The sequence below is a fragment of the Electrona antarctica genome (assembly GCF_951216825.1).
Source record: "Electrona antarctica genome assembly, contig: scaffold_94, whole genome shotgun sequence".
NCBI classification, from domain to species: domain Eukaryota; kingdom Metazoa; phylum Chordata; class Actinopteri; order Myctophiformes; family Myctophidae; genus Electrona; species Electrona antarctica.
The window spans coordinates 56,894-83,518 of NW_027637548.1; the positions used below are offsets into that span (position 1 = coordinate 56,894).

General features: G+C 42.5%; 1 protein-coding gene and 1 long non-coding RNA gene across 2 annotated transcripts in view; one reads left to right on the top strand and one right to left on the bottom strand.

Moving 5' to 3' along the window:
• The window catches only part of LOC306918853 (NACHT, LRR and PYD domains-containing protein 3-like), a gene marked incomplete at its 5' end in the record, with an annotated part of 36,779 nt that extends 34,173 nt beyond the window's left edge, over window positions 1–2,606 (bottom strand). Inside the window, one exon of the mRNA XM_079531707.1 lies at window positions 2,452–2,606. Coding sequence (XP_079387833.1) covers window positions 2,452–2,606 — 155 coding nt within the window. The remainder of the gene's footprint in view (window positions 1–2,451) is intronic.
• The window catches only part of LOC306918852, a 72,736-nt gene that overhangs the window by 36,000 nt on the left and 10,111 nt on the right, over window positions 1–26,625 (top strand). The window lies entirely within an intron of this gene.

A 26,625-nucleotide genomic window follows, 5' to 3' on the forward strand; every position in this document is an offset into this window, starting at 1 on the left:
ACAGTGCTAGTGAACTGTGGGCTCTCCTTTCATGATGTTATAATTGTTTAGGAACAGCTAGTGAACTGTGGGCTCTCCTTTTCATGATGTTATAATTGTTTAGGAACAGCTAGTGAACTGTGGGCTCTCCTTTCATGATGTTATAATTGTTTAGGAACAGCTAGTGAACTGTGGGCTCTCCTTTCATGATGTTTAATTGTTTAGTTTTCATATTGCATGTGCATTATATGGCATGCATGCATTGCACAAGTGTGCAAATGCACATGCATTACTGTAGGTGCACCCCCCACTTCAGAAAATATCAATGGTCATACGTCATCGATATGTCATCGATATGTCATCGATGACTGAAGTCACAAGCTGGTCACCTGAAAGAAAGAGTGCTTTTTCACACACAACAGGGTCAATGTTCTTCCAGTCACAGTCAGACTACTGTTGTTATGATATTCTGTATTTGTCATTCATGTAATTCACATTGTAATGCTATCCAGAATGTGTGTAGCAGGCCAATGTAATGTTTTCATATTCGGAAAGGTGTGCTGTCACAATAATCAACCAGATGATCACACCAGCAAAACGATATGTTATTCCCATCCCTAGTTGTATAGTGTAAAAGGGTAACATCTTTTAGTTTCCTCTCACAACATTGCAGCAAAAAGAAAACTGAATAAAATAGCAACAAAACATAATATAAATTGTTAAGTTGTGGTTGTACTAGGCATGTAAAAAAGTGTAGTAGTTACAGGGCCTGGCCAAGAGGGGGCACCAGTACACCAGACTAGGACTAGGCTGTCAGTAGGAGGAAGTGACTTTATTATGTGGCGATAGAGCTTCCAGTCTGTTTCTCACTTGGGAAATAAACAACAAGCATAATATTGTACTGTAACCTTGTGTGGCGTCTTTAAGTTACCACAGAAATATAACATCTTACTAAATATACAATAGGCCTACACTAACAGGTGATAGTTTAAATGTATATGTGGCATACTGTACACTACTAGTGTACACTTAACTGTACATACTGTACTCATACTGCACACAAGCAGCCAGCCTGTCTACTGAACACCACACTGTGATTTGTACCACTTCATTCACAAACTGCTCACACAGTAATTTACAATCTGTAGATGAACTTTGAACAGGGTTGATACAACATTATTAGATGTTATGTCTTGTTTTTGTCATTCATGTAACTTAGCATGAGATCACATTGTTGTGTTATAGTGTTGTGTATATAATGCTGCTGCATTGTCTGAAGCAGGGGTGGGCAACTTTGACGATGGAGAGGGCCACTATAGTTCCACACTCACTCCAGAGGGCCACATTGCTGCCGTAGCAAAAATAGCTGATCTACAAGCTCAAAACGCGTCACACTGCGACGCGTTTTGAGCTTGTAGATCTGCTATTTTTGCTATAGTCGAATTGAAATGTTGAATTCTTTTTTGCTATTTTTTAATTGGAATCCTGAAAATCAACATTTTTATGTAATGTAAAATGCAAGTAATTACAGCGGATCATGTTTGCATGTTTTGGATTTGTAAACAGCTGAAACCAATAATATATCAGTATTCTGACATTAACCTGAGGGCCATATTAAATGAAGGTGGGGGCCGCATGGGGCCCCCGGGCCGCCAGTTGCCCATGTATGGTCTGAAGGAAGCCAAACCAAAATATGAATACGTTTTACTCTCATGTACCTGTAGTGTACACAAGATGGAACAATAAAGTTGTATTGTTATGTACCTGTAGTGTACACAGGATGGAACAATAAAGTTGTATTGTTATGTACCTGTAGTGTACACAAGATGGAACAATAAAGTTTGATTGTTATGTACCTGTAGTGTACACAAGATGGAACAATAAAGTTGTATTGTTATGTACCTGTAGTGTACACAAGATGGAACAATAAAGTTGTATTCTTATGAACCTGTAGTATACCTGTAGTGCATTTCTGTAGACAGACTTATACCATGTTATGTAGACAGCACTATAATTGCATTGTATGTAGTCATAGCACATCATAGTACATATGTATATAGTATAGTATAGTATAGTATAGTATAGTATAGTATAGTATAGTATAGTATATGTATAGTTTATATAGTTTAATTATATAGATATGCCACTGTTACGTTCTTAGCTTAATTTGTATGTGATGTATTCCCAATGCTTTTTTGTTATTGCTTAATGTAAATCGCTCTGGATTAAGAGCGTCTGCTAAATGCCTACATTGTAAATTGTAATGTACACAAGCTGGAACAATAAAGTTGTATTCTTATGAACCTGTAGTGTACACAAGATGGAACAATAAAGTTGTATTCTTATGAACCTGTAGTGTACACAAGATGGAACAATAAAGTTGTATTCTTATGAACCTGCAGTGTACACAAGATGGAACAATAAAGTACAACATTGAACCTTGAACTGTAGGCTATTGGAGGATTGACATACTGTGTATCTGGAGGTCCAGGTTCATCACTGAAGTCAGGAGGTTTTCCCATAGACGTGTCACTCTTCACAGACAGAAGGCTGGCTGTTGGAGACACAGGTCTGTGGATGAGATGTTTGTCAGCTCCCTCCTCCTCTCTCTGCTCACACTGACTCATCTTTGGTCTTCAGGAAACCTGTCAAGATTATAGTCACAATACATCAGAAAACAGTCAATGTTTACTGTATATACGCACGCGTACACACACCTATACAGTGAAGTGCAGAGAACGATAGAGGGGCAGACACTGACATTTGTATATGGGAACTTTTGGTGCAATTAGCCGATCTACAAACTCACGACGCATGGCAGTGTGTTGTGACGTGTGAGCTAAAGACCAAAGACGATTGGCTATTTTTGTGGCTATTTTCACAGCAGATGATTGGTCCTGAACTAGGGACGAAACGGAGGAGTTTCACAGCGACTTTTTCCTCCTAAACGGCTCGGAATGTAAACACATTTATTTTGGGTCGGCAGCGATTCACGCCTTGTTAACAGCAAACCCGAATCGCAAGAACAAACCCCCGACTGGCAAAATGGATCAGAACTGTGATTATTCTTTGCCTGCTGTTAACTTTAGAGAGAGAGAGAGAGAGAGAGAGAGAGAGAGACTAAGCAGGAAACAGCCTCCTCCCTCCTCTGATCACATGGTTTACAGTAAACAATTTACAATTTACAATTTAGGCATTTAGCAGACGCTCTTAATCCAGAGCGACTTACAATAAGCAAGAACAAAAAGCATGGGAATACATCACATATGTAAAAAATGCATTTATCGTGAAACATGCGTAAGCTAAGAACGTGACTAGAACATATCTATATAATGACACTATACATATAAACTATAACTAGAACATATCTATATAATGACACTATACATATAAACTACACATATATGCTATACTATGCTGTGGAGACTTGGCCTGGTTCCAGCAGAAGCTCTGTCTGTCTGTCTGTCCCTCCCTCTCCATATCCCTCTCTCTCTCTCTCTCTCTCTCTCAGCTCCAGACCATAGACCAAAGTTCAGATGTTCAGATGTACTTTTTTTCCCCAGTAAATGGTGATTAATTTAAAACACTTACCCGATATATTAACCTTTAGACTTTAATCCAACGCGTCATAAAGGGGTCCAGAGTGATCAGTTCTCTGTGGTGTTGTTGTCAAAATGGTGGACTGTGTTTTAACATAGAGTTGAATGTAGGAAGGGAGAGTCTGGTGGGAGGAGTCAGTTATCATACAGCAGGTACAGTGTGGGAGGAGTCACTGCTGAGCATTCTACTGTGATGACTCAACACTGTAAGTGCCCACACTTTTTTTTACTTGAGAGCAGTTTTGTTTTCGTTGACTAAAACTAAGACGAAAGATCTTCGTCGACTACCTTTTTTCACTGACGAAAACTAAATGGGCAGGCGGTGGCTCAGGGGTAGAGTGCCTGGATGGAAACCGTAAGGTTGCCAGTTGGAACCCGGGCTCCCCCAGTGTCACTGTCGGCGTGTCAAGTGTCCTTGAGCAAGACACTGAACCCCTAATTAGGGACCAAGACTGACTGAATGGTGCAGTCGGTTTTCGTGAAACGCGGTAATCTGGTAGAGGGCCATGCCAAACGGTGAATATGCGAAGCCCAAGACGATTGGCCAAATGGTGGCGCTATAGCGCTCAATTGAAAATGCTAACTTTGAACGTGCATAGCTCATGAACCGTTTGACCGTTGGCAATGACACTTTGATACCCATATGCGTCTCCTCATGCTGAACAACTTTCGTGTTCTGACCTCTGACCTTTAGATCACCCGCCATTTTGAATTATATGATCAGTACTTCTTCTCCTTCTCCTTCCGCCAAAAATAGCTGTTCTGACTGAACCGTGCAGTCGGTTTTCGCAAAACTTGTCAACATGATAGAGGACCATGCCAAACGGTGACTATGCGAAGCCCATCATGATTGGCCAAATGGTGGCGCTATAGCACTCAATTGATGCAAAACTTGCAAACTTGCAAACTTTGAACGTGCATATCTCATGAACCGTTTGACCGTTGGCAATGACACTTTGATACACATATGTGTCTCCTCATGCCGAACAACTTTCGTGTTCTGACTTTTGACTTCTGACCTTTAGATCACCCGCCATTTTGAATTATATGAAAAACAGTTCAAATGTAACTCCTGCCAGAATCTTTGCTCAAAATGCACGAAAACTTCTACACGTGAACTTTGGACCTATACGGACAAATAATCGTAGCACATTTTTGTTAAGTGAAAAAATTAAGTTTTTATGAGCCAATGAAAATTGCGCACGCACACACACACACACACACACACACACACACACACTAAAGTTTGAGTACTTATGCTGAACAAACACTGAATGATTTTCCTGTTAACAATGGAGTAACTGATTGTCTCCGTGTAGCTCAGTCAGTCGAGCTCTTGCCCTTGGACCGCAAGGTTGTGTGTTCAAATCCAGCTACTGACAACTCAGCTTGTCAGTCTTATTTGTACATATTGTTGAACGCCCTGTGGGCTATATCAGTGAGATCAATAACTTTAAAGACTGGTGTGATAATAGCCACCTTATGTTAAACACCACAAAAACTAAAGAGATGATCTTCAATCCAAATCCATGGTTATGAACGATTGTCTGCCTAACACACACACGCATGCAGCCACGCACGCACGCACGCACGCACGCACGCACGCACGCACGCACGCACGCACGCACGCACGCACGCACGCACGCACGCACGCACGCACGCACGCACGCACGCACGCACGCACGCACGCACGCACGCACGCACACACACACACACACACACACACAAAGATAAGTTTGTACGCACGCACGCACGCACGCACGCGCACACACACACACACACACAAAGAGAAGTTTGTACGCACGCAGGCACGCACGCACGCACGCAGGCAGGCAGGCAGGCAGGCAGGCAGGCAGGCAGGCAGGCAGGCAGGCAGGCAGGCAGGCAGGCAGGCAGGCAGGCAGGCAGGCAGGCAGGCAGGCAGGCAGGCAGGCAGGCAGGCAGGCAGGCAGGCAGGCAGGCAGGCAGGCAGGCAGGCAGGCAGGCAGGCAGGCAGGCAGGCAGGCAGGCAGGCAGGCAGGCAGGCAGGCAGGCAGGCAGGCAGGCAGGCAGGCAGGCAGGCAGGCAGGCAGGCAGGCAGGCAGGCAGGCAGGCAGGCAGGCAGGCAGGCAGGCAGGCAGGCAGGCAGGCAGGCAGGCAGGCAGGCAGGCAGGCAGGCAGGCAGGCAGGCAGGCAGGCAGGCAGGCAGGCAGGCAGGCAGGCAGGCAGGCAGGCAGGCAGGCAGGCAGGCAGGCAGGCAGGCAGGCAGGCAGGCAGGCAGGCAGGCAGGCAGGCAGGCAGGCAGGCAGGCAGGCAGGCAGGCAGGCAGGCAGGCAGGCAGGCAGGCAGGCAGGCAGGCAGGCAGGCAGGCAGGCAGGCAGGCAGGCAGGCAGGCAGGCAGGCAGGCAGGCAGGCAGGCAGGCAGGCAGGCAGGCAGGCAGGCAGGCAGGCAGGCAGGCAGGCAGGCAGGCAGGCAGGCAGGCAGGCAGGCAGGCAGGCAGGCAGGCAGGCAGGCAGGCAGGCAGGCAGGCAGGCAGGCAGGCAGGCAGGCAGGCAGGCAGGCAGGCAGCCACGCACACGCACACTTTAACTGTGCGTGAAAACACACTGTAGTAATGGAAAGACATGCCCAAAATGAGGACACACCTTCTTGTTACCAAATCACTGAATGGTTTTACAGTTTACAATGTAGTCACTGATTGTCTCTGTGTAGCTCAGTCAGTATAGCTCCTGCCTTCGGTCCACAAGGTTGTGAGTTCAAATCCCGGCACCGACAACTCAGCTTGTCAGTCTCATTTGTGCATGTTGTTCTAATTGCACATTGTTCTTCTTCTATCTTGGTCCCGCTTTATCGCTGCTTGCAGCTATATTTATAATTGTAATTGTAATTCGTCTTACAAATTATTTGATCAGCGAAAAACATTGTGTTTATTGTCATGATGTGTCACAACTCCAGTTGGCTTTTGGCGTAATCGTCTTTAAATAAATACTTTTTGAAGAGGAAAATGACAGAGGAATTCACTTCTGGTTCTAGCGTCGTCATGAAAGGGGGCGGGACTGGGCCTGGCGTCGTCATGAAAGGGGGCAGGACTGGGCCTGGCGTCGTCATGAAAGGGGGCGGGACTGGGCCTGGCGTCGTCATGAAAGGGGGCGGGACTGGGCCTGGCGTCGTCATGAAAGGGGGCGGGACAGGGCCTGGCGTCGTCATGAAAGGGGGCGGGACTGGGCCTGGCGTCGTCATGAAAGGGGGCGGGACTGGGCCTGGCGTCGTCATGAAAGGGGGCAGGACTGGGCCTGGCGTCGTCATGAAAGGGGGCAGGACTGGGCCTGGCGTCGTCATGAAAGGGGGCGGGACTGGGCCTGGCGTCGTCATGAAAGGGGGCAGGACTGGGCCTGGCGTCGTCATGAAAGGGGGCGGGACTGGGCCTGGCGTCGTCATGAAAGGGGGCGGGACTGGGCCTGGCATCGTCATGAAAGGGGGCAGGACTGGGCCTGGCGTCGTCATGAAAGGGGGCGGGACTGGGCCTGGCGTCATCATGAAAGGGGGCGGGACTGCTGACGCTCTATAGTCTATAACTAGAAAACATCACACCTGTGTGAAGTGAGCGGCGCTCTTATCATCGTACATTATCATCTCATTCTGGCCAATCACAATTTGCGTCCTCACTTTTCTGCCCTCACTTTTTAGTTAGTGTAAAAACCAGAAATGATCCACTGACTGCATTGAGTCTTCTGTTGTAAAAACCAGAAATGATCCACTGACTGCATTGAGTCTTCTGTTGTAAAAACCAGAAATGATCCACTGACTGCATTGAGTCTTCTGTTGTAAAAACCAGAAATGATTCACTGACTGCATTGAGTCTTCTGTTGTAAAAACCAGAAATGATCCACTGACTGCATTGAGTCTTCTGTTGTAAAAACCAGAAATGATCCACTGACTGCATTGAGTCTTCTGTTGTAAAAACCAGAAATGATCCACTGACTGCATTGAGTCTTCTGTTGTAAAAACCAGAAATGATCCACTGACTGCATTGAGTCTTCTGTTGTAAAAACCAGAAATGATCCACTGACTGCATTGAGTCTTCTGTTGTAAAAACCAGAAATGATCCACTGACTGCATTGAGTCTTCTGTTGTAAAAACCAGAAATGATCCACTGACTGCATTGAGTCTTCTGTTGTAAAAACCAGAAATGATCCACTGACTGCATTGAGTCTTCTGTTGTAAAAACCAGAAATGATCCACTGACTGCATTGAGTCTTCTGTTGTAAAAACCAGAAATGATCCACTGACTGCATTGAGTCTTCTGTTGTAAAAACCAGAAATGATCCACTGACTGCATTGAGTCTTCTGTTGTAAAAACCAGAAATGATCCACTGACTGCATTGAGTCTTCTGTTGTAAAAACCAGAAATGATCCACTGACTGCATTGAGTCTTCTGTTGTAAAAACCAGAAATGATCCACTGACTGCATTGAGTCTTCTGTTGTAAAAACCAGAAATGATCCACTGACTGCATTGAGTCTTCTGTTGTAAAAACCAGAAATGATCCACTGACTGCATTGAGTCTTCTGTTGTAAAAACCAGAAATGATCCACTGACTGCATTGAGTCTTCTGTTGTAAAAACCAGAAATGATCCACTGACTGCATTGAGTCTTCTGTTGTAAAAACCAGAAATGATCCACTGACTGCATTGAGTCTTCTGTTGTAAAAACCAGAAATGATCCACTGACTGCATTGAGTCTTCTGTTGTAAAAACCAGAAATGATCCACTGACTGCATTGAGTCTTCTGTTGTAAAAACCAGAAATGATCCACTGACTGCATTGAGTCTTCTGTTGTAAAAACCAGAAATGATCCACTGACTGCATTGAGTCTTCTGTTGTAAAAACCAGAAATGATCCACTGACTGCATTGAGTCTTCTGTTGTAAAAACCAGAAATGATCCACTGACTGCATTGAGTCTTCTGTTGTAAAAACCAGAAATGATCCACTGACTGCATTGAATCTTCTGCTCACTTTGAATGAACTGTTGCTTCTTGTCTAGTCTCTCGAGACAGACTGTTGACTAACGTCACATTCACAGGAAAAGAGGGCGCTGTTTCTCCTTTATTCTTTGACGATTGGTTCTCAGATTGCTACAGAATTGAACATGGTGGACCCTCTTGTAAATGAGTGTAATGCTTAATTGGGTTGTCCACTCACAGTTAACAGTCTTTGTATTGAGTTTGTGCTCGAAATTTACTGTAATTCTGCAAACTGTTAATAAATATTTCAATCAATCAATCAATCAATGCTCCTTGTCTGAATGGGGTCGAGAATATGTGACACCAAATGTGTGAGTCTGTCGCCCTCTGCTGGACAAACATCGGACATAACATTACAATAATAAACATCCACTTCTGCCGGTTGAGAGAGACAGACACAACATTTGTCACACCATAAACACAGTTTGCCGCCACCTCCAATCCCAGATATATCATTTTAGGTATATCATTTTACCCAATATAATACATTTCATACCACACGACAGTGTGATTTGAGTCTGGCTTATTAGCCAGGCTAGTGCAGCAGCAGAGCTGGGAGAGAACTCCAACTCCCAGAGGGCCGTGCAGCAGCAGAGCTGGGAGAGAACTCCACCTCCCAGAGGGCCGTGCAGCAGCAGAGCTGGGAGAGAACTCCAACTCCCAGAGGGCCGTGCAGCAGCAGAGCTGGGAGAGAACTCCAACTCCCAGAGGGCCGTGCAGCAGCAGAGCTGGGAGAGAACTCCAACTGCCAGTACTCTCGAACTGTGGAGGGCAGTAATACGCCTCGCGGCGTCCACACTGCCGGAAATCAACAAGAAGAAGAAGAAGAAGCAGCAGAGCTGGGAGAGAACTCCAACTCCCAGAGGGCCGTGCAGCAGCAGAGCTGGGAGAGCACATGGCAGAGCAAACAAACAGTCCAAGGAAGGACAGAGAGCTGAGGGCTGGACGGAGCTGGACCCCAAGGACTGACCGGAGACAAGTTAGTCACTGTTTGGACATTATTCTCCCTTTGGGACGTTTGGTGTTGTCTTTGCAAACTGCCTCATGTTGGCCTAAATACACCTGAGTTAATTAAATACACCTGAGTTCATTAAATACACCTGAGTTAATTAAATACACCTGAGTTAATTAAATACACCTGAGTTCATTAAATACACCTGAGTTCATTAAATACACCTGAGTTCATTAAATACACCTGAGTTCATTAAATACACCTGAGTTCATTAAATACACCTGAGTTCATTGTATACACCTGAGTTCATTACATACACCTGAGTTCATTACATACACCTGAGTTCATTAAATACACCTGAGTTCATTACATACACCTGAGTTCATTAAATACACCTGAGTTCATTAAATACACCTGAGTTCATTACATACACCTGAGTTCATTACATACACCTGAGTTCATTAAATACACCTGAGTTCATTAAATACACCTGAGTTCATTAAATACACCTGAGTTCATTAAATACACCTGAGTTCATTGAATACACCTGAGTTCATTACATACACCTGAGTTCATTGAATACACCTGAGTTCATTAAATACACCTGACTTCATTAAATACACCTGAGTTCATTGAATACACCTGAGTTCATTAAATACACCTGAGTTCATTAAATACACCTGAGTTCATTACATACACCTGAGTTCATTAAATACACCTGAGTTCATTAAATACACCTGAGTTCATTAAATACACCTGAGTTCATTAAATACACCTGAGTTCATTAAATACACCTGAGTTCATTGAATACACCTGAGTTCATTAAATACACCTGAGTTCATTAAATACACCTGAGTTCATTAAATACACCTGAGTTCATTAAATACACCTGAGTTCATTAAATACACCTGAGTTCATTACATACACCTGAGTTCATTACATACACCTGAGTTCATTACATACACCTGAGTTCATTAAATACACCTGAGTTCATTAAATACACCTGAGTTCATTATCTGTGTGAAAGTTGAACCTCATTTCATTTGTAACCCTGGATTTATCCTGTTTGTTCTGCCCTGCCTCGCACTAGCCTGCTCTGTAGCTCTCATGATGACATCACAATATGTTGTTCCACTAGCCTGCTCTGTAGCTCTCATGATGACATCACAATATGTTGTTCCACTAGCCTGCTCTGTAGCTCTCATGATGACATCACAATGTGTTGTTCCACTAGCCTGCTCTGTAGCTCTCATGATGACATCACAATATGTTGTTCCACTAGCCTGCTCTGTAGCTCTCATGATGACATCACAATATGTTGTTCCACTAGCCTCCTCTGTAGCTCTCATGATGACATCACAATATGTTGTTTCTGTGTATTATATTAACCATCTGAACCCCAGCAGTTGTTTAACGTTGTTTAATGCAACCAGATAGGACTTTAATGTTTGGATGCATGGGCTGTCAATCAGACAGGACTTTTCTGATTGGATGTATGGGCTGTCAATCAGATAGGACTTTTCTGATTGGATGTATGGGCTGTCAATCAGATAGGACTTTTCTGATTGGATGTATGGGCTGTCAATCAGATAGGACTTTTCTGATTGGATGTATGGGCTGTCAATCAGATAGGACTTTTCTGATTGGATGTATGGGCTGTCAATCAGGCCAGAAAGTAGTTTTTTGCCACTCAGTAGGCGTTCCCACATAACTTCTGGGTATGATGATGATGTCATACGCATACCCTCTATTCTGGGGGGAACCTTCAGCCAGAAATAGCAGATCTACAAGCTGTAGGACGAGGATTTCTGCCAACATTTGGTGTAGACAGAAAAAAAAGTACAGAGACGACTCAGGTCCAGTTTAGACGCTTTAAGAGGTTAAATAACAAGCTGTAATATAGTGTATATGAATGTATTTTAACAAGCTGTATTCTACTATATGTTTATATGTATATGAATGTATTTTAACAAGCTGTATTCTACTATATGTTTATATGAATGTATTTTAACAAGCTGTATTCTACTATATGTTTATATGAAGTATTTTAACAAGCTGTATTCTACTATATGTTTATATGAAGTATTTTAACAAGCTGTATTCTACTATATGTTTATATGAAGTATTTTAACAAGCTGTATTCTACTATATGTTTATATGAATGTATTTTAACAAGCTGTATTCTACTATATGTTTATATGAATGTATTTTAACAAGCTGTATTCTACTATATGTTTATATGAATGTATTTTAACAAGCTGTATTCTACTATATGTTTATATGAAGTATTTTAACAAGCTGTATTCTACTATATGTTTATATGAATGTATTTTAACAAGCTGTATTCTACTATATGTTTATATGAATGTATTTTAACAAGCTGTATTCTACTATATGTTTATATGAATGTATTTTAACAAGCTGTATTCTACTATATGTTTATATGAATGTATTTTAACAAGCTGTATTCTACTATATGTTTATATGAAGTATTTTAACAAGCTGTATTCTACTATATGTTTATATGTATATTAGCTGTTTGAACTGTGTTTGAAAGATGTGGCATTGATTGATTCCATCAATTCCATCCATTGGTTCAATAATGGACATGTCTTTAGTTTACAAATAAGGAACACAGTGTCTCTTATCAGTTCAATAAGGGACATGTCTTAGTTTACAAATAAGGAACACAGTGTCTCTTATCAGTTCAATAAGGGACATGTCTTAGTTTACAAAAGGAACACAGTGTCTCTTATCAGTTCAATAAGGGACATGTCTTAGTTTACAAAAGGAACACAGTGTCTCTTATCAGTTCAATAAGGGACATGTCTTTAGTTTACAAATAAGGGATGATTCCTTATTTCAACAGTTGTCAACCCAATATACCACCGTTTGGCTTTATCCACCATTACACAGATAAATGGTAAATGGTGCATTTATATAGTGCCTTTATCCAAGGCGCTTTACATAGATTGTGCATTACATTCACCCATTCATACACCGATTGCGGCGGAAGCCATGCAAGGTACCAACCAGCACATCGGGAGCAATTTGGGGTTCAGTGTCTTGCCCAAGGACACTTCGACATGAAGACAGGAGGAGCCGGGATTCGAACCGCCGACCCATGGATCATTGGACGACCTGCTCTACCTCTTGAGCCACAGTCGCCCCGGATACTTATGTATAAATAAAGTGCAGTTTTACGCAAAGTTCACAGATAAAGAGTATAAGGCGTAAAGACACAATAGACTGTTTAATACATATTTGTGGTCCAACGTGTTTGGGTGTGGATTTGCAGGCATCCAGAGGCTGTCCAGTACAACCACAGTCCATACAGCAGACCAGCACAGCTCCACAGCAGGCGGACGGACACCTGTGTGAGTCAAATGCTAAAACATAAACAGGCAAATCTGGCTCTCTTTCCTTGCCATATAGACCTCTATACCCACATAAAAATGGTAAATGGTGCATTTATATAGCGCCTTTATCCAAGGTGCTTTACATAGATTGTGCATTACATTCACCCATTCACACACACATTCACACACCTTTACATAGATTGTGCATTACATTCACCCATTCACACACCTTTACATAGATTGTGCATTACATTCACCCATTCACACACCTTTACATAGATTGTGCATTACATTCACCCATTCACACACCTTTACATAGATTGTGCATTACATTCACCCATTCACACACCTTTACATAGATTGTGCATTACATTCTCCCAATCATACACCGATGGCGGAATAAACCATGCAAGGCACCAACCTGCACATCAGGAGCAATTAGGGGTTCAGTGTCTTGCTCAAGGACACTTCGATACTAACTCTGGGGGAGCCCACAGGGTTCGAACTGGCAACCTTGCGGTTACCATCCAGCCACTCTACCCCTGAGCCACCGCCGCTAAACATATATTACAAATAATTAACACATAAAATCAATATATTACTCTCTCAATAATACACAAACAGTTATTAAGGTGTTTGCGTGTCACCTTCAAGTGCTTAAAGTCTTTCAATGAAAGAATATGCCAGTTTCTCTGCGGGGGAAAAAACGGTTATGTTGTCTTTTTGACCGGACCACTGGTTGAAAACCACTGCTCTACACACTAACGAAAATAGAAGCTCTACAAGCTCTCGGCGTGTTGCATTTGCATTGTGACAGACACGTTGTGAGCTTGTAGATCTGCTTCCTTGCTTCAATGTGGATTGATGTGGTTAAAATGCACAGTTACACATCGACTTTGCATTGCGATGGTTTACAAACTTGAGAATGTGAATATTTTAGGTAATGATTTATGTTACACTGTTGAATTGATCAAAATAATAAATATGGTCTGATCATTTATGGCTCGAGCCTCATTATGCCTGATACTCAGACAGTACAGAACCAGAGGAGACCGAGCCTCATTATGCCTGATACTCAGACAGTACAGAACCAGAGGAGACCGGGCCTCATTATGCCTGATACTCAGACAGTACAGAACCAGAGGAGACCGAGCCTCATTATGCCTGATACTCAGACAGTACAGAACCAGAGGAGACCGAGCCTCATTATGCCTGATACTCAGACAGTACAGAACCAGAGGAGACCGAGCTGGTCTCTGGAACGTCCTGCCACTCGCTCCATATTCACTCTGCTCGGTCATTTGGTGGTTTTCTAAATGTTCTGGCTCGCTTTCGACGTGTAATTAGTTTATCCCAGGCCCCTCACAGCCCACCTTTGATGTACTGCTCATTGATATGTTGCTTTGACATGTTTTATTTCCTCTCTGTCTTCTTATATCTTTTTCTTCGTAAGTTTTGCTCTGTGATGTGAAGCACTTTGGTTCCACCTTGGTCGTTGGAAATGTGCCGTACATCAACAAATAAAGTTTGATTTGATTTGATATCCAGCCTGGCCCCTCCCCTTTGGCACAGTAGTTCAGGCGGGTACCACCAGGACTGCCCTTGCTGATTGGCTGAGACGCTTGTCAATCGACTCGCGCTCTGAAGCCAATCAGAAGACGGCGTAGTTGTAGGCCTCCCCGTAGCCCACCTCCCTCAGGTACTTCTCCATGTCCAGCGGTTCGGGCACCCGGAGAACTGTCCTGTCATTGGCCGACCGCTCTCCCGACCGGAGCTTCCCGATGAGCTCGGGCCTGGCGAGTCGTTGGCGTGGGTTCCACTGGCAGCACGACTTGATGATGGAGAACCTGGACCAAGTACAACGGATTTATTAGTATATTATATTGTATAGTGATTCATTACAAGTAGAGATGCATCGATGTATCACATATCTGTATCGGACGATATTCAATTAGCGGTCAATATCGGTAATCGGTCAATTGTCAGTACGGGAACCCCTTTTGGTGTTTTAAGCATTACGTTATACTTTAGCTGTTGAAAAATAGCAGATCTACAAGCTCATAGCGCGGCACCGAGTGCTGCGCTACGAGCTTGTAGATCTGCTATTTCTGAAAAATCATGAAAATGTGGTGGATATCTTTGAATATATATTCTTTCAGAGCGAACATTTTTAACTCAAATCTTTGCTTCTGGGAGGGTTCCTGGAACAAGATACTTTGAGATTGCAGGTCCACGGCCAAATACAGATAATTCTGGGGCTCCTTGACATGAAATAGTTTGAGAACGACTGTCATAGAAACATACGGTTTTTCAGAAAACTGTCAGGATTTAGAAGACATTTGTAGAATCGTCCTCAGGTCTAAATGGGTTAACCAATCAGATGGCAGTATTGATCTGTTGTTGATAAGCATACATTTTGCGTCGGCCATGTTTGGTGTTTTGGTTATCTGTACCAAGCTGTAGATTCTGAACAGTTATTTATTGCAGGGGTCTGCGACCTTTTTTAAATGAAGTGCCATTTCTAGATTGTCAGTGTGCCATATCAACATTAATTCATTTTAATGACACCACGTGAAAAATTCCAACATATTTTGATTGTCCACAAATTTTTCCTTCTTTTTAAATATTTTCTTTCATGTTGTTATAATGATCATTAGACTCAGGGCAAAACAGAGTTCAGTTTTAAAGAATGTAGAATGCAGGATGTAATTTACACACAAATGTGAGGGACTTAATTTATTTGACTGCATTTTTTTTAATAGTTTATTTAAAACCAAAAATACTCTCTCACACACTTGCCAGTGTGCCAGTGGTCACCCTCCTTTCTGCCAATGTTGGCACTGGTGCCTAAGGTTGCCTAACCTGACTCCGCCAGATGGGGCAGCAGAGAGTACACTGGGTGGAACCCAGTGTACTCTCTGCTGCCCCATCTGGCGGAGTCAGGTTAAAGGTTGCCTACCCCTGATTTATTGTATTGAAGATGTACTTACTTGTTTCCCATAGACTGTAAAAAGAAGGTTGTTTTGCAGTCAGGATTCAGGACTTACCTTTCACCTCAATCAAACAAAATGTTGTAGAATCGCGTATGGGACCAATTATTGCCAACACACTGTCCATCTGGCGCTGCATACTGAAACGGTTGTCTATTGATTGTAAGTTTCATTCGCTGTCTCCTATCTGGCACAATAATGCTCTCCTTTCAGGATCTTTACCGTTCTCCTTCCCACAGTGGTCAAAAAAAGGTGTTCATGTTCTAGGCGATATCTTTAACAATCAATGTCTCCGGTCTTTTCAAGACCTGAAAGATGATTATTCTCTTCCAGGCTCCTCGTGGTTTTTCTATCTCAAGCTCCGCACAGCATTGAGAACATATGGTGTACCCTGGGATGCAGCTTTACCCCAACACCCTTTGGTACAATTAGTCACAACCAAAAGCAAATTAGTAGCCTCAATATATGATGAACTTATTTCTGTAACCAAACCACTTTTAGTTAGATTGTTGGGAAAGGATTTCCCAGGCATTGCATTTGGTTTGGGATTGGCCTTCTGTTTGGAATATTATTTTCTCCTCATCTAAAAATACAGCTCACCAGATTATTCATTATAGGTTTATACATAAACTTTACTTTACGCCTGAGCGTAGATTTCAATGTAAATGAGTCAATTCAGACTTATGTACCATCTGTTCTTCTGTTAAAGGAGACTACTTACATATGTTTTGGCATTGCCCCTCAATCAAAGGTTTTTGGAATTGGATTAAGGAGATTGTAGCAACCATTGTTGGTAAAGCTCTTCCCAGCTGCCCAGCCCTCTTTCTCATTGGTTATAACCCGAACATCGCATTAACTTTCCAGGACAAACGCATATTATTAGCTGCCTCAACTGCTGCTAAGAAAACAATTAGCTAAAACTGGTTTGAACCGACTGTTAACTTGAAGAGAAATTGGCTTAATTGCTTTTCTGATATTTGTTTACTGGAGCGTTCTACTGCCAAGATGAATGGCGCCAGAGCGGACACTGTGGACAACTGGTCCAAAGCTCTTGACGCAGCTCAATTCATTATTTCATTGATCTGACGTTGTGACCAACGCTTTGCTTTTGGCTCCCCTGTCTGTATCTGTAGCCCTTGTACTGTACATGTCTTATTTGTCCTGTCTCGTCCTTGTCTGTGTTTGTTTGTTTGTGTCTCGTACTGGTCTGTGTTTGTTTGTTTGTGTCTCGTACTGGTCTGTAGTGTCTGTATGTTTTGTATTTGTTATGTTGTTTTTCTCTTTGTTGTTTTCCCCCCTTTTTTTTTCTCCATTATATTTTGCTGACTCATGAGTTTTCCAAGTTACAGTATATTTATGAATATTATATATTATATGAATGTTTTTGTCTTTAACGGTTCTTTTTTTCCCCTCCATTTCCCACCCCTTTTTTATTGTCTTGTGTTTCATTGTGTTAGCTGTCCCTGTGTAAGGCCACCTATGTGCATTGGTGATTTACATGTTTGTTTTGTTAAGAAAATATAAAATAAAAAATTGATAAAAAAAAAGAAGGTTGTTTCCCTGGCAACAAAAGGGGGAAATAAAAACTACAAAATAATAATTCAACATAATATCGGTATTAGTATCGGCTATCGGCTAAATTGTTATGGTATCGTATCGGCCAAGTCCTTAGTGGGGATCGCACACCAGAGGGCACCATCAGGTATGTGCACTTTCTTTAACTGATATATTCTGTCACACCCTGTGTTTATTGTTTTTAGGTATTGTATCATGTTTTTTTAAGATCATGTCTTTTTTATGATCATCATCATTATTATCATTTTTTTTTATTGGAGCTTCTGAGCACATACGTTTCTTCAGTACGTACCTCTAAGTCAGGGGTTCTCAACGTTTTTGGCCGGGGACCCCCGGAAATGCTTTGGCCATGTGTCGCAACCCCCGCCCCGCCCCCCCTCCCCACCACCACCAATACAAACTGACTGCAAAAATAACCTTAATAATAGAGAAAATATATCATCAATGAATACTGAAACTAGATATAATCATTAAGGAAGGTTTATGCATGTACTATGTGTACTATGTAAACTCTTCATTTCCATTTGCCAGCCATTCAGTTGCAAAAAAAAAATAAAAAAAAAATTGGGGACCCCCCAAAATAATGTGGTGACCCACTGAGGGGTCGCGACCCATGGGTTGAGAACCCCTGCTCTAGGTGACGATGAAGTGAATCTGAATCTGAAATCCTACAAATTAACAGATCTGCAGATCTGGGTATTTCCAAAGTGAACATGCATCTTTCAGATTAGGATTTGGTGACCCTTTAGAAGTTCACACCCTTAAAATGTGCCTCAGCATCACAGCACATGATTTAAAACGGAGATTTTGATGCAGGGGAGAACATAAATCTGTATTTAATCTGTATTTCCTACTTGTATTATACCTGGTTTCTATTATAGTAACCGTGTTTGGACATTGTAATTTTAGCAGTCTGACAGTCTGTAGGCTACTTGTATCATGAGCATCAGGTGACAAATAAAACCTTCATTCTTTAAACTATCAAAGTCTGTAGGCTACTTGTATCATGAGCATCAGGTGACAAATAAAACCTTCATTCTTTAAACTATCAAAGTCTGTAGGCTACTTGTACCATGAGCATCAGGTGACAAATAAAACCTTCATTCTATCAAAGCAAAAACGAAATTACTTTGTCCAAAAGTCACTCCTTTTCTTCAACAATATTGTTGTCTCCACCAGGCCGAAGGCATGGGGAGAGAGTATGTTTTGCGTCCGTGTGTGTGTGTGTGTGTGTGTCCTTCCTTCCTTCCGTCCGTCCTTCCGTCCGTCTACATTTCTGTAGATTACCCATACACATGTTATCCATACATCACACAATTCGGTATACACTATCTACATAGTCATGTGATCAACACGGATTTGCACCATTTCCCATCTTCCATCCTGATTGGCTAATATTGGCTTCCAAAGCTCACATGAATGGTCCGTTTCGAACAAAATGCCACAAATCACAAAAACAGTGTGCAATTTCCGTGAAATTATACACGCACATTTCCACTAGGCCGAGGACGACATGCCACTCATTATTTTCCAAATCAGCGTCATGGTGGCGCTATAACAGGCCAATTCCTGTTTTTAGCTATAACTGCATCAATCTGTATACAACTTATGTATGCGCACTCCCTAGAGGCCATGGGAAAACATTTTCCCTTCATCCCTCCACATCTGCCGGTTATAGCGCCACCATGAGGCCGATTTCTGTTAAACACATTGCTTATGTTAGTTGCACAGATTTCATCCAAATCTCACGCAAATCGGTACACACGATCTCTGTAGTCATGTGATCAAGACGAGTCTGTTGGATTTTCAGATTCTACACTGATTGGCTAACATTGTCTTCCAAAGTTTTCAGGAGTGGCCTGTTTCGTTCAAAATGCTGCACATGTCCTGCTCATCCAGAATTCTATCCTCAGAGATGCTATGAGTGATCTGGCTCTGCATTTCCTCAACAAAATGAAGAAAATTGTTGCAAAAAACAAACAAAAAAACATGTTTATATTACTCCTAAACATTTTGCCAAACATCACACACCGTCCTATCCTCCTGGTGGAGACCTGTGCCCAGAAGGGCACTTTTTCTAGTTTCATGTCTGTCCCTCTTGGGCTAGGCAACAACATAACGGGCGGGAACCCCTTTTGGTGTTTTAAACATTAGCCTATGTTATAATTTAGCAGATCTACAAGGCAGCGCTACGAGCTTGTAGGTCTGCTATTTTTGAAAAATCGGGAAAATGTGGTGAAAATGTGGCTGCAGAATATATATTCTTTAAGAGTGAACATTTTTAACTCAAATCTTTGCTACTGGGGGGGGGGGGGGGGGGGGTCCCTGGAACAACATATTTTCAGATGGGGGGGCGGAGGCCAATGAAATATTGAGAACCACTGATAGAAACATGAGGTTTTTCAGAAAAAAATACATTTTAAAAAGGCATTTTTTTAAATGTCGACGTCAGGCCTAAATGGGTTAAGAAACATTGTATGACCAAATCTTAACCATCTGTAGGTCTACAGAATGTCCACTGGGTGTCGCTCTTAACCCTCTTTCAGTGATGCTTTAGCGTTTAGCCAAGAGAGAGTTGACTGCATTGAGAACATGACTTCTGAAGGAACTATTCAATGAAACAGCAGCGAGTTGTGAGTAATATTATGTTCTTGTTCTCATATGCTTTCTTCTTTAGCATTGTGACATTATGAAGCATTCATTATGTATTCTTAGATGACATGTAAGGGCTATAGCCTATAGGTCCTACTGTTCTACTGAAACTATAACTCAATACTGTGTGGGTTGAATTAATTTTCAAAAAGGCTAAATCAGTATTAGTGGGCACCGTCTACAGACCGCCTGACCAACATGGGTTCTATGATATACTTGAGGGGTGCTTAGCTGAGGAGGAATGTGTAGAGAAAATCCTGATTGGCGACTACAATACAGACATGCAACGTAAGGAAGCACCTGTGTTTAAGTCATTCAGTAAGTTCTGTGATCTACATAGTGTCAGTCAGCTAATTACCCAACCCACTAGAGTGTGTGATTCTACTCAAACTGTCATTGATCTCATTCTGTCCTCGGACAAATCCAGAATCTCCAAGAAAGGGGTTATTGTATGTGGGCTTAGTGATCATTTTATGATATTCTGTACCCGCAAAATACAAAAACTTAAGACCGGCTGCCACAAAACAGTCATATCAAGGGACCTCAAAACCTACTCTAGTGAGGTCTTTAACCAAGTATTGGAGAGTCTGGATTGGTCCGATGAGCTTAAAAGCACACTTGTCGAAGAAGCTTGGCTTGGCTTCAAAACCAAATTTACATCAGTACTGAACAACATGGCTCCTTTGAGAACCACCAGGGGCAAAACCCGCTCGGAACCATGGATGAATTCGGACATACTGGCTGCAATGAAAGCCAGAGACAAAAAATGCTCTGAATTTCTAAAATGCAAGTCAAAGCTAGCCAAGCGCTTCGACAGTGTTCGCCAAGCTCGTTTGAACAACCTAAATACACAACGAATCAAGCTACGAAACAGTGTAACTGCCATGACCAAATCAGCTAAAAGTAACTTCATTAATGATAAAGCTCAGGAAAACAAAAACAATCCTCATGAGCTCTGGAAGCTACTAAACAATCAACTAAGCTATGGTCAGAAACTAAAAACCAGATTTTCGAACATAAACATCAAATCGGACAACACTCTCATCACTGACAACCTTGATGTGGCCAACTACTTGAATATCTTCTTTACAAACATAGCAACAACTCTGGTTAACAAACTGCCCTCCCACTCTGGGCTCTTTGGTGTAGAGCACATTACAACCTTCTACAAAAACCTAGGTGTTTGTAAAGACGATTTTAAACTAGTTATGGTAACAACTGATGAGGTAATTAAGAAACTGAGTGCCCTCCAACCCCACAAGGCCACAGGCCATGACAACATTCCCTCCAAATTTCTCAGAGACTCAGCCATCTCTATAGCTCCAATCATCACCCACATAGTAAACCTCTCCATCAAACAGGGACAGGTCCCCCAAGATTTCAAACTGGCCAAAGTAACCCCCTTGCACAAGAAAGGGAGTAAATTAGACCCCGGCAACTACCGCCCTATTTCTATTCTTAGTTCCATCTCGAAAGTGATGGAAAAAATTGTCTATGAACAGGTTGAAAAGTATCTTGCCACTAATAAATTATTGTACGAGTTCCAATCTGGCTTCAGAACATCCCACTCTGACACATGCCTTCTCTATTTGAGCGACCACATCAAACAAGAGGTGGACGCTGGCAAATACTGCGGCATGGTCATGCTGGACCTCCAAAAGGCTTTTGACACCGTGAACCACTCCATACTGGTTAACAAGCTAAAAGCAATTGGTTTCGATAGCACATCAGTGAGCTGGATGCAATCCTACCTGGAGGGGAGAGAACAGATGGTGGAAGTGAACGGAACACTGTCCCCCCCCCTCCCAGTGAGCTGTGGCGTTCCACAAGGAAGCATACTAGGGCCTCTACTGTTCCTAATATATGTAAACGACATGACTTCAGCCTGTGACTGCAACTTGTTCCTGTTCGCAGATGACTCAGCACTGCTGGTCTCGGACAGGGACAAACTGCAGGTTGAAAATGCCCTCAGCTCTGAACTCGGTAGAATCTGCACCTGGCTCGCTGATAACAAACTATCTTTACACCTGGGAAAAACTGAATCCATTCTCTTTGGCTCTATTAGTAATCTCAGCAAGGCAAATGGCTTCTTGGTTAGAGTGGGTGACAATGTTATCACACGTAAAGATGAAATTACCTACCTAGGTTCCATCCTGGAGGCTAATCTTTCCGGTGATAAAATGGCCACCAACGTAATCAAAAAAGTCAACCATAGAACAAGATTCCTCTACAGGATCTCCTCACTGGTCAACAAAAACACCTTGAAGACCTTAACAGGAGCCCTTGTACAGGGTTTCTTTGACTATGCATGCACCTCCTGGTACCACAGCACCTCAAAGGCCCTTAAAACCAGGCTCCAGACTTCCCAAAACAAACTGGTCAGGCTCCTACTTGATCTAGCCCCCCGAACCCACCTCACCCCTGCCCACTTCGACAGGCTGGAATGGCTTAGGGTCGACGACAGAGTACAGCATCTTGCAATGGGTCTGGTCCACAAGATTCGATACACCACCAAGATACCCATGTACCTGTCTAGATACTTCCTTAATGTTAACGAAGTCCACACCCACAACACCAGAGGGAGTGCAACGAACCATGTACAACCCAGATTCGGCACAAACAAGGGACTAAATTCTTTTCGCTCCTATGCCACCAAAATGTGGAACGCCCTACCAACTGTCATTAAGACATGCGAATCCCTTGACTCCTTCAAAACCGCTCTCAAAGGGCACCTACGGATGGCTGCAATTCGAAACTGGCCCCCGTAAAATCTGAATCCCCCCCCCCCCGCCCCCCCCTTTTTTCCCCTCACTGTATATATTTCCTTTCCCTTTTGACCTCCTTTATGATGAATTCCTGTTCTGTCTATAGAAGTGTCTATTTGTACGTCTCTAAATGTTTTGATGATTTGAACATGGTGGACCCTATTGGAAACAAGTGTAATGCCTAATTGGGTCGTCCACTCACAGTTAACAGCCTTTGTATTGAGTTTGTGCTTGAAATGTACTGTAATTCTGCAAACTGTTAATAAATTCTTCAATCAATCAATCAATCAAACACTCTTTATTTTTATTGTTTTGGTAGCAGACATGGATTTCCTATAAATGTGCCGTGCGAAGATATAGTGCACTGTAGTGTGACGTCATGGTGACAACAAGCCATAGAAAACAAAACAGAGTTGGTTACAATTGATGTATTATTGACAGCTGGCGCATTAGAAGCTGCAACAACAACAACAAAGACACCTTATGGCTTATGTACTGTTCTCGTTCATTTCCAACAGTTTTCTTCTTATCTCTGACGTTTCACTTTATAGTGTAGCTTATTTTCATTTCAAGTTATTGTAATTATAATAAGGTCCATATATTATGTTCTTGTTGAATAGACACGTGTTGTTGGCGGAAAGAAGTTATTTGATTTATTTTGGATAACTTCAAGTCACCATGCGGTCTGTCTGCCAGGCCAAACATTACGTCTGTCAGACTGTCACCATAACCATACCGTGAGTACAGGCTAGGCTTTCAGAATAAGAACATAGGCTAGAAAAGTATCTCTGGTCCATAGCCTAATGCACTTTGCTGACTGGTCCCCGTAAAACCTTTCCCTTTTTACCTCCTTTTATGAGGAATTCCTGTTCTGTTCTTTGTCTATAGGCTATAGAAGTGTCTAGGCTATTTGTACGTCTCTAAATGTTTTGATTAATTGAACAAGGTGGACCCTCTTGTAAACAAGTGTAATGCTTTATGGGGTCGTCCACTCACAGTTAACAGTCTGTGTATTGAGTTGTGCTTGAAATGTACTGAAATTCTGGAAACTGTTAATAAATACTTTCAATCAATCAATCAAACCAGAGCTAGGCTAGAAGTAAGCTGAGATTGTTTTAGTATCATATTCTGTTTTCTTATTCAGTTCCGAATCAGAATGTAAACACACTGACACTGGGTTATATATCCAGGGGCCCGTTCCACGAAACTTGGATTAGAGATTAAACCGGGATTTAACAGATATCCTGGCTTAATATATCCTGGATCAGCGATTAACCGGTTTCATGAAAGCTGGTTAATCTTGCCAGATTAATTTAACCAGTTAACCTGGATATGTTGAGGCTTGATTCGGTTTCATGAAAGTGATGCTACATTAGTTACCATGGAAACTAATGCTTTGGACTTAGCCTGCTCCGGACCAGGCTAACAGCCAGGTTTAACCTAATCCTGATGTCTTTACTGTTCATTAAGCAGTCAAACTGATCACAAACCAATGATGTTTTCCACACTTATTCAATTATTATGGGTTGCCTTATTTTTATCGGTCTGCATTAAAGGACTAATTTAAGCACTATATAAAATCAAAGAACCAAAATATATAGGCTGCACAACATCATGACAGCTTGTAGATCAGCTGCTTTTGGTGAATGTTCCCCAGAATAGGTTTGCTGTCGTGCAAGTGCACGGTTAAGAATAATTATTATATTATATTATATATATATTTTTTCTTTTTTGTAAAAGTGAAAACCTACCATTACTCATTGTTTTACAACATATTACCATTGTAACGTTTCACCCACTATTGAACCCATGACCCACAGTTCACCAGTCTGGCCCCTGTCTGGACAACAACCCCCTTCCCCAAAGGTAGCTCCCTCAGAGGAGGGAGTTATGGCCAAATATCACAATGCGACAATATCATTATGCTTACAATATTAATAATTCTGTTTTAAGTTAATAGTAGTGGTAAAATGTAAACTATATTTTTGGGGTAGTTAATCATTCAGTCTATCCACTATTGAGAGTATGTTCTCTCTTTAATTACAGCAGCAGTATTTATTTTAGAAGCTTAAGTCCTTGTATCAGTAAGTCTTGAATAGATTAGTAAAGATACTGAGATATACAGAAGGGGGCAGTAAGGCAACTATTAAGGATGCAAACTGCCATAATACCCCATGAAGAAGAAGGATCAGTAAATCTGTGTTCAACCGAATGGGTCTAGAGACAAAAAGCCAGGCTGTCTATTCAGCCAGGCTTTATGATCCTGGCTCGCTAAATCCGCCCATTCTAAGCCTCGCTTGGCTTTAGTGGAACGGAATAAACCAGGCTGTAAAAACCAGGATTTAAAAAGCCTGGTTTTGGCCTAAATCCTGGATTAGTTAATCCAAGTTTCGTGGAACAGGCCCCTGGTGGTTATCATGATGCTACAGAGGCTACTTGTGTTTTTTTGTTGTGAAATAATTATCCCCTTTCAGGACCCCTGTTTGTTTGTCCCAAATATAAAACAAGGGTCCAGAAAGGGGCTATCCTATAGGCCTACCGGTGGTTCAAGGGTCCAGAAAGGGGCTATCCTATAGGCCTACCGGTGGTTCAAGGGTCCAGAAAGGGGCTATCCTATAGGCCTACCGGTGGTTCAAGGGTCCAGAAAGGGGCTATCCTATAGGCCTACCGGTGGTTCAAGGGTCCAGAAAGGGGCTATCCTATAGGCCTACCGGTGGTTCAAGGGTCCAGAAAGGGGCTATCCTATAGGCCTACCGGTGGTTCTATCCTATAGGCCTACCGGTGGTTCTATCCTATAGGCCTACCGGTGGTTCCCCAAACTTTTTCACACCAAGGACCCCCAAATAGACACTCATTAGCCCCGCGGACCCCCATTTGAAAAGACATGCCAGGGACCCCCATAAGAGAAGATTTGTACGGCTCTAGCAGTGATTCTCAACCATTTTAATTTCAAGGACCCCCAGTTTGACATGCATTAGTCTACGGACCCCCCATTTAATGGCATTTCTATCTCTGGGACCCCCAATTTATTTAGTAAAATCAATCTTAATTTAACTCTGAGAGTGTACGGGTCCATTTGGTTCCATTTGTACACTCTCTGAGTTACAGACCCCATAAGGTGGTTCCAAACTATAATTTAGCTGGGGACCCACTGGAACTCCCTCAGGTACCCCTGGGGGTCCCCGGACCCCCTGGAACTCCCTCAGGTACCCCTGGGGGTCCCCGGACCCCACTTTGGGAACCACTGGCCTATACCATGTGATGATAGATCTAGCCATCTTGATATTATAAATACAATCAAAGTATTTGCCCAAGGCAGGCGCAGTACCCTACACCAGTGGTTCCCAAAGTGGGGTGTTTTTTAACCTTTATTTAACCAGTAAAAACCACATTGAGACTGAAGTCTCTTTTACAAGTGTGAACTTGCCAAGACAAGAGGCAAAATAAGTGACACAGCTCTGCCAATAACAAAGAAAATACACAACAAAAAACAGGACAGACATACAACGCTCATAAATACAGAACCCACTACCGAAGCTCAAAGGGAGAACAGGAACGCGGCCAGGACTAATAAAATAAAAACTAAGCAACGGAAAATTGCTAGTAGACTAAAAAGCAAGCAGACATTTGCTATACGTCAAAGCAGGAGCAGTGTATGGGAAGTGTGCCCATGATGGCAATCCTTTTAAAGCTCACTAGGGGAATCACAGCAGCCAGTTTGAGTCTGGTCTGTAGGTCATTCCAAGACCAG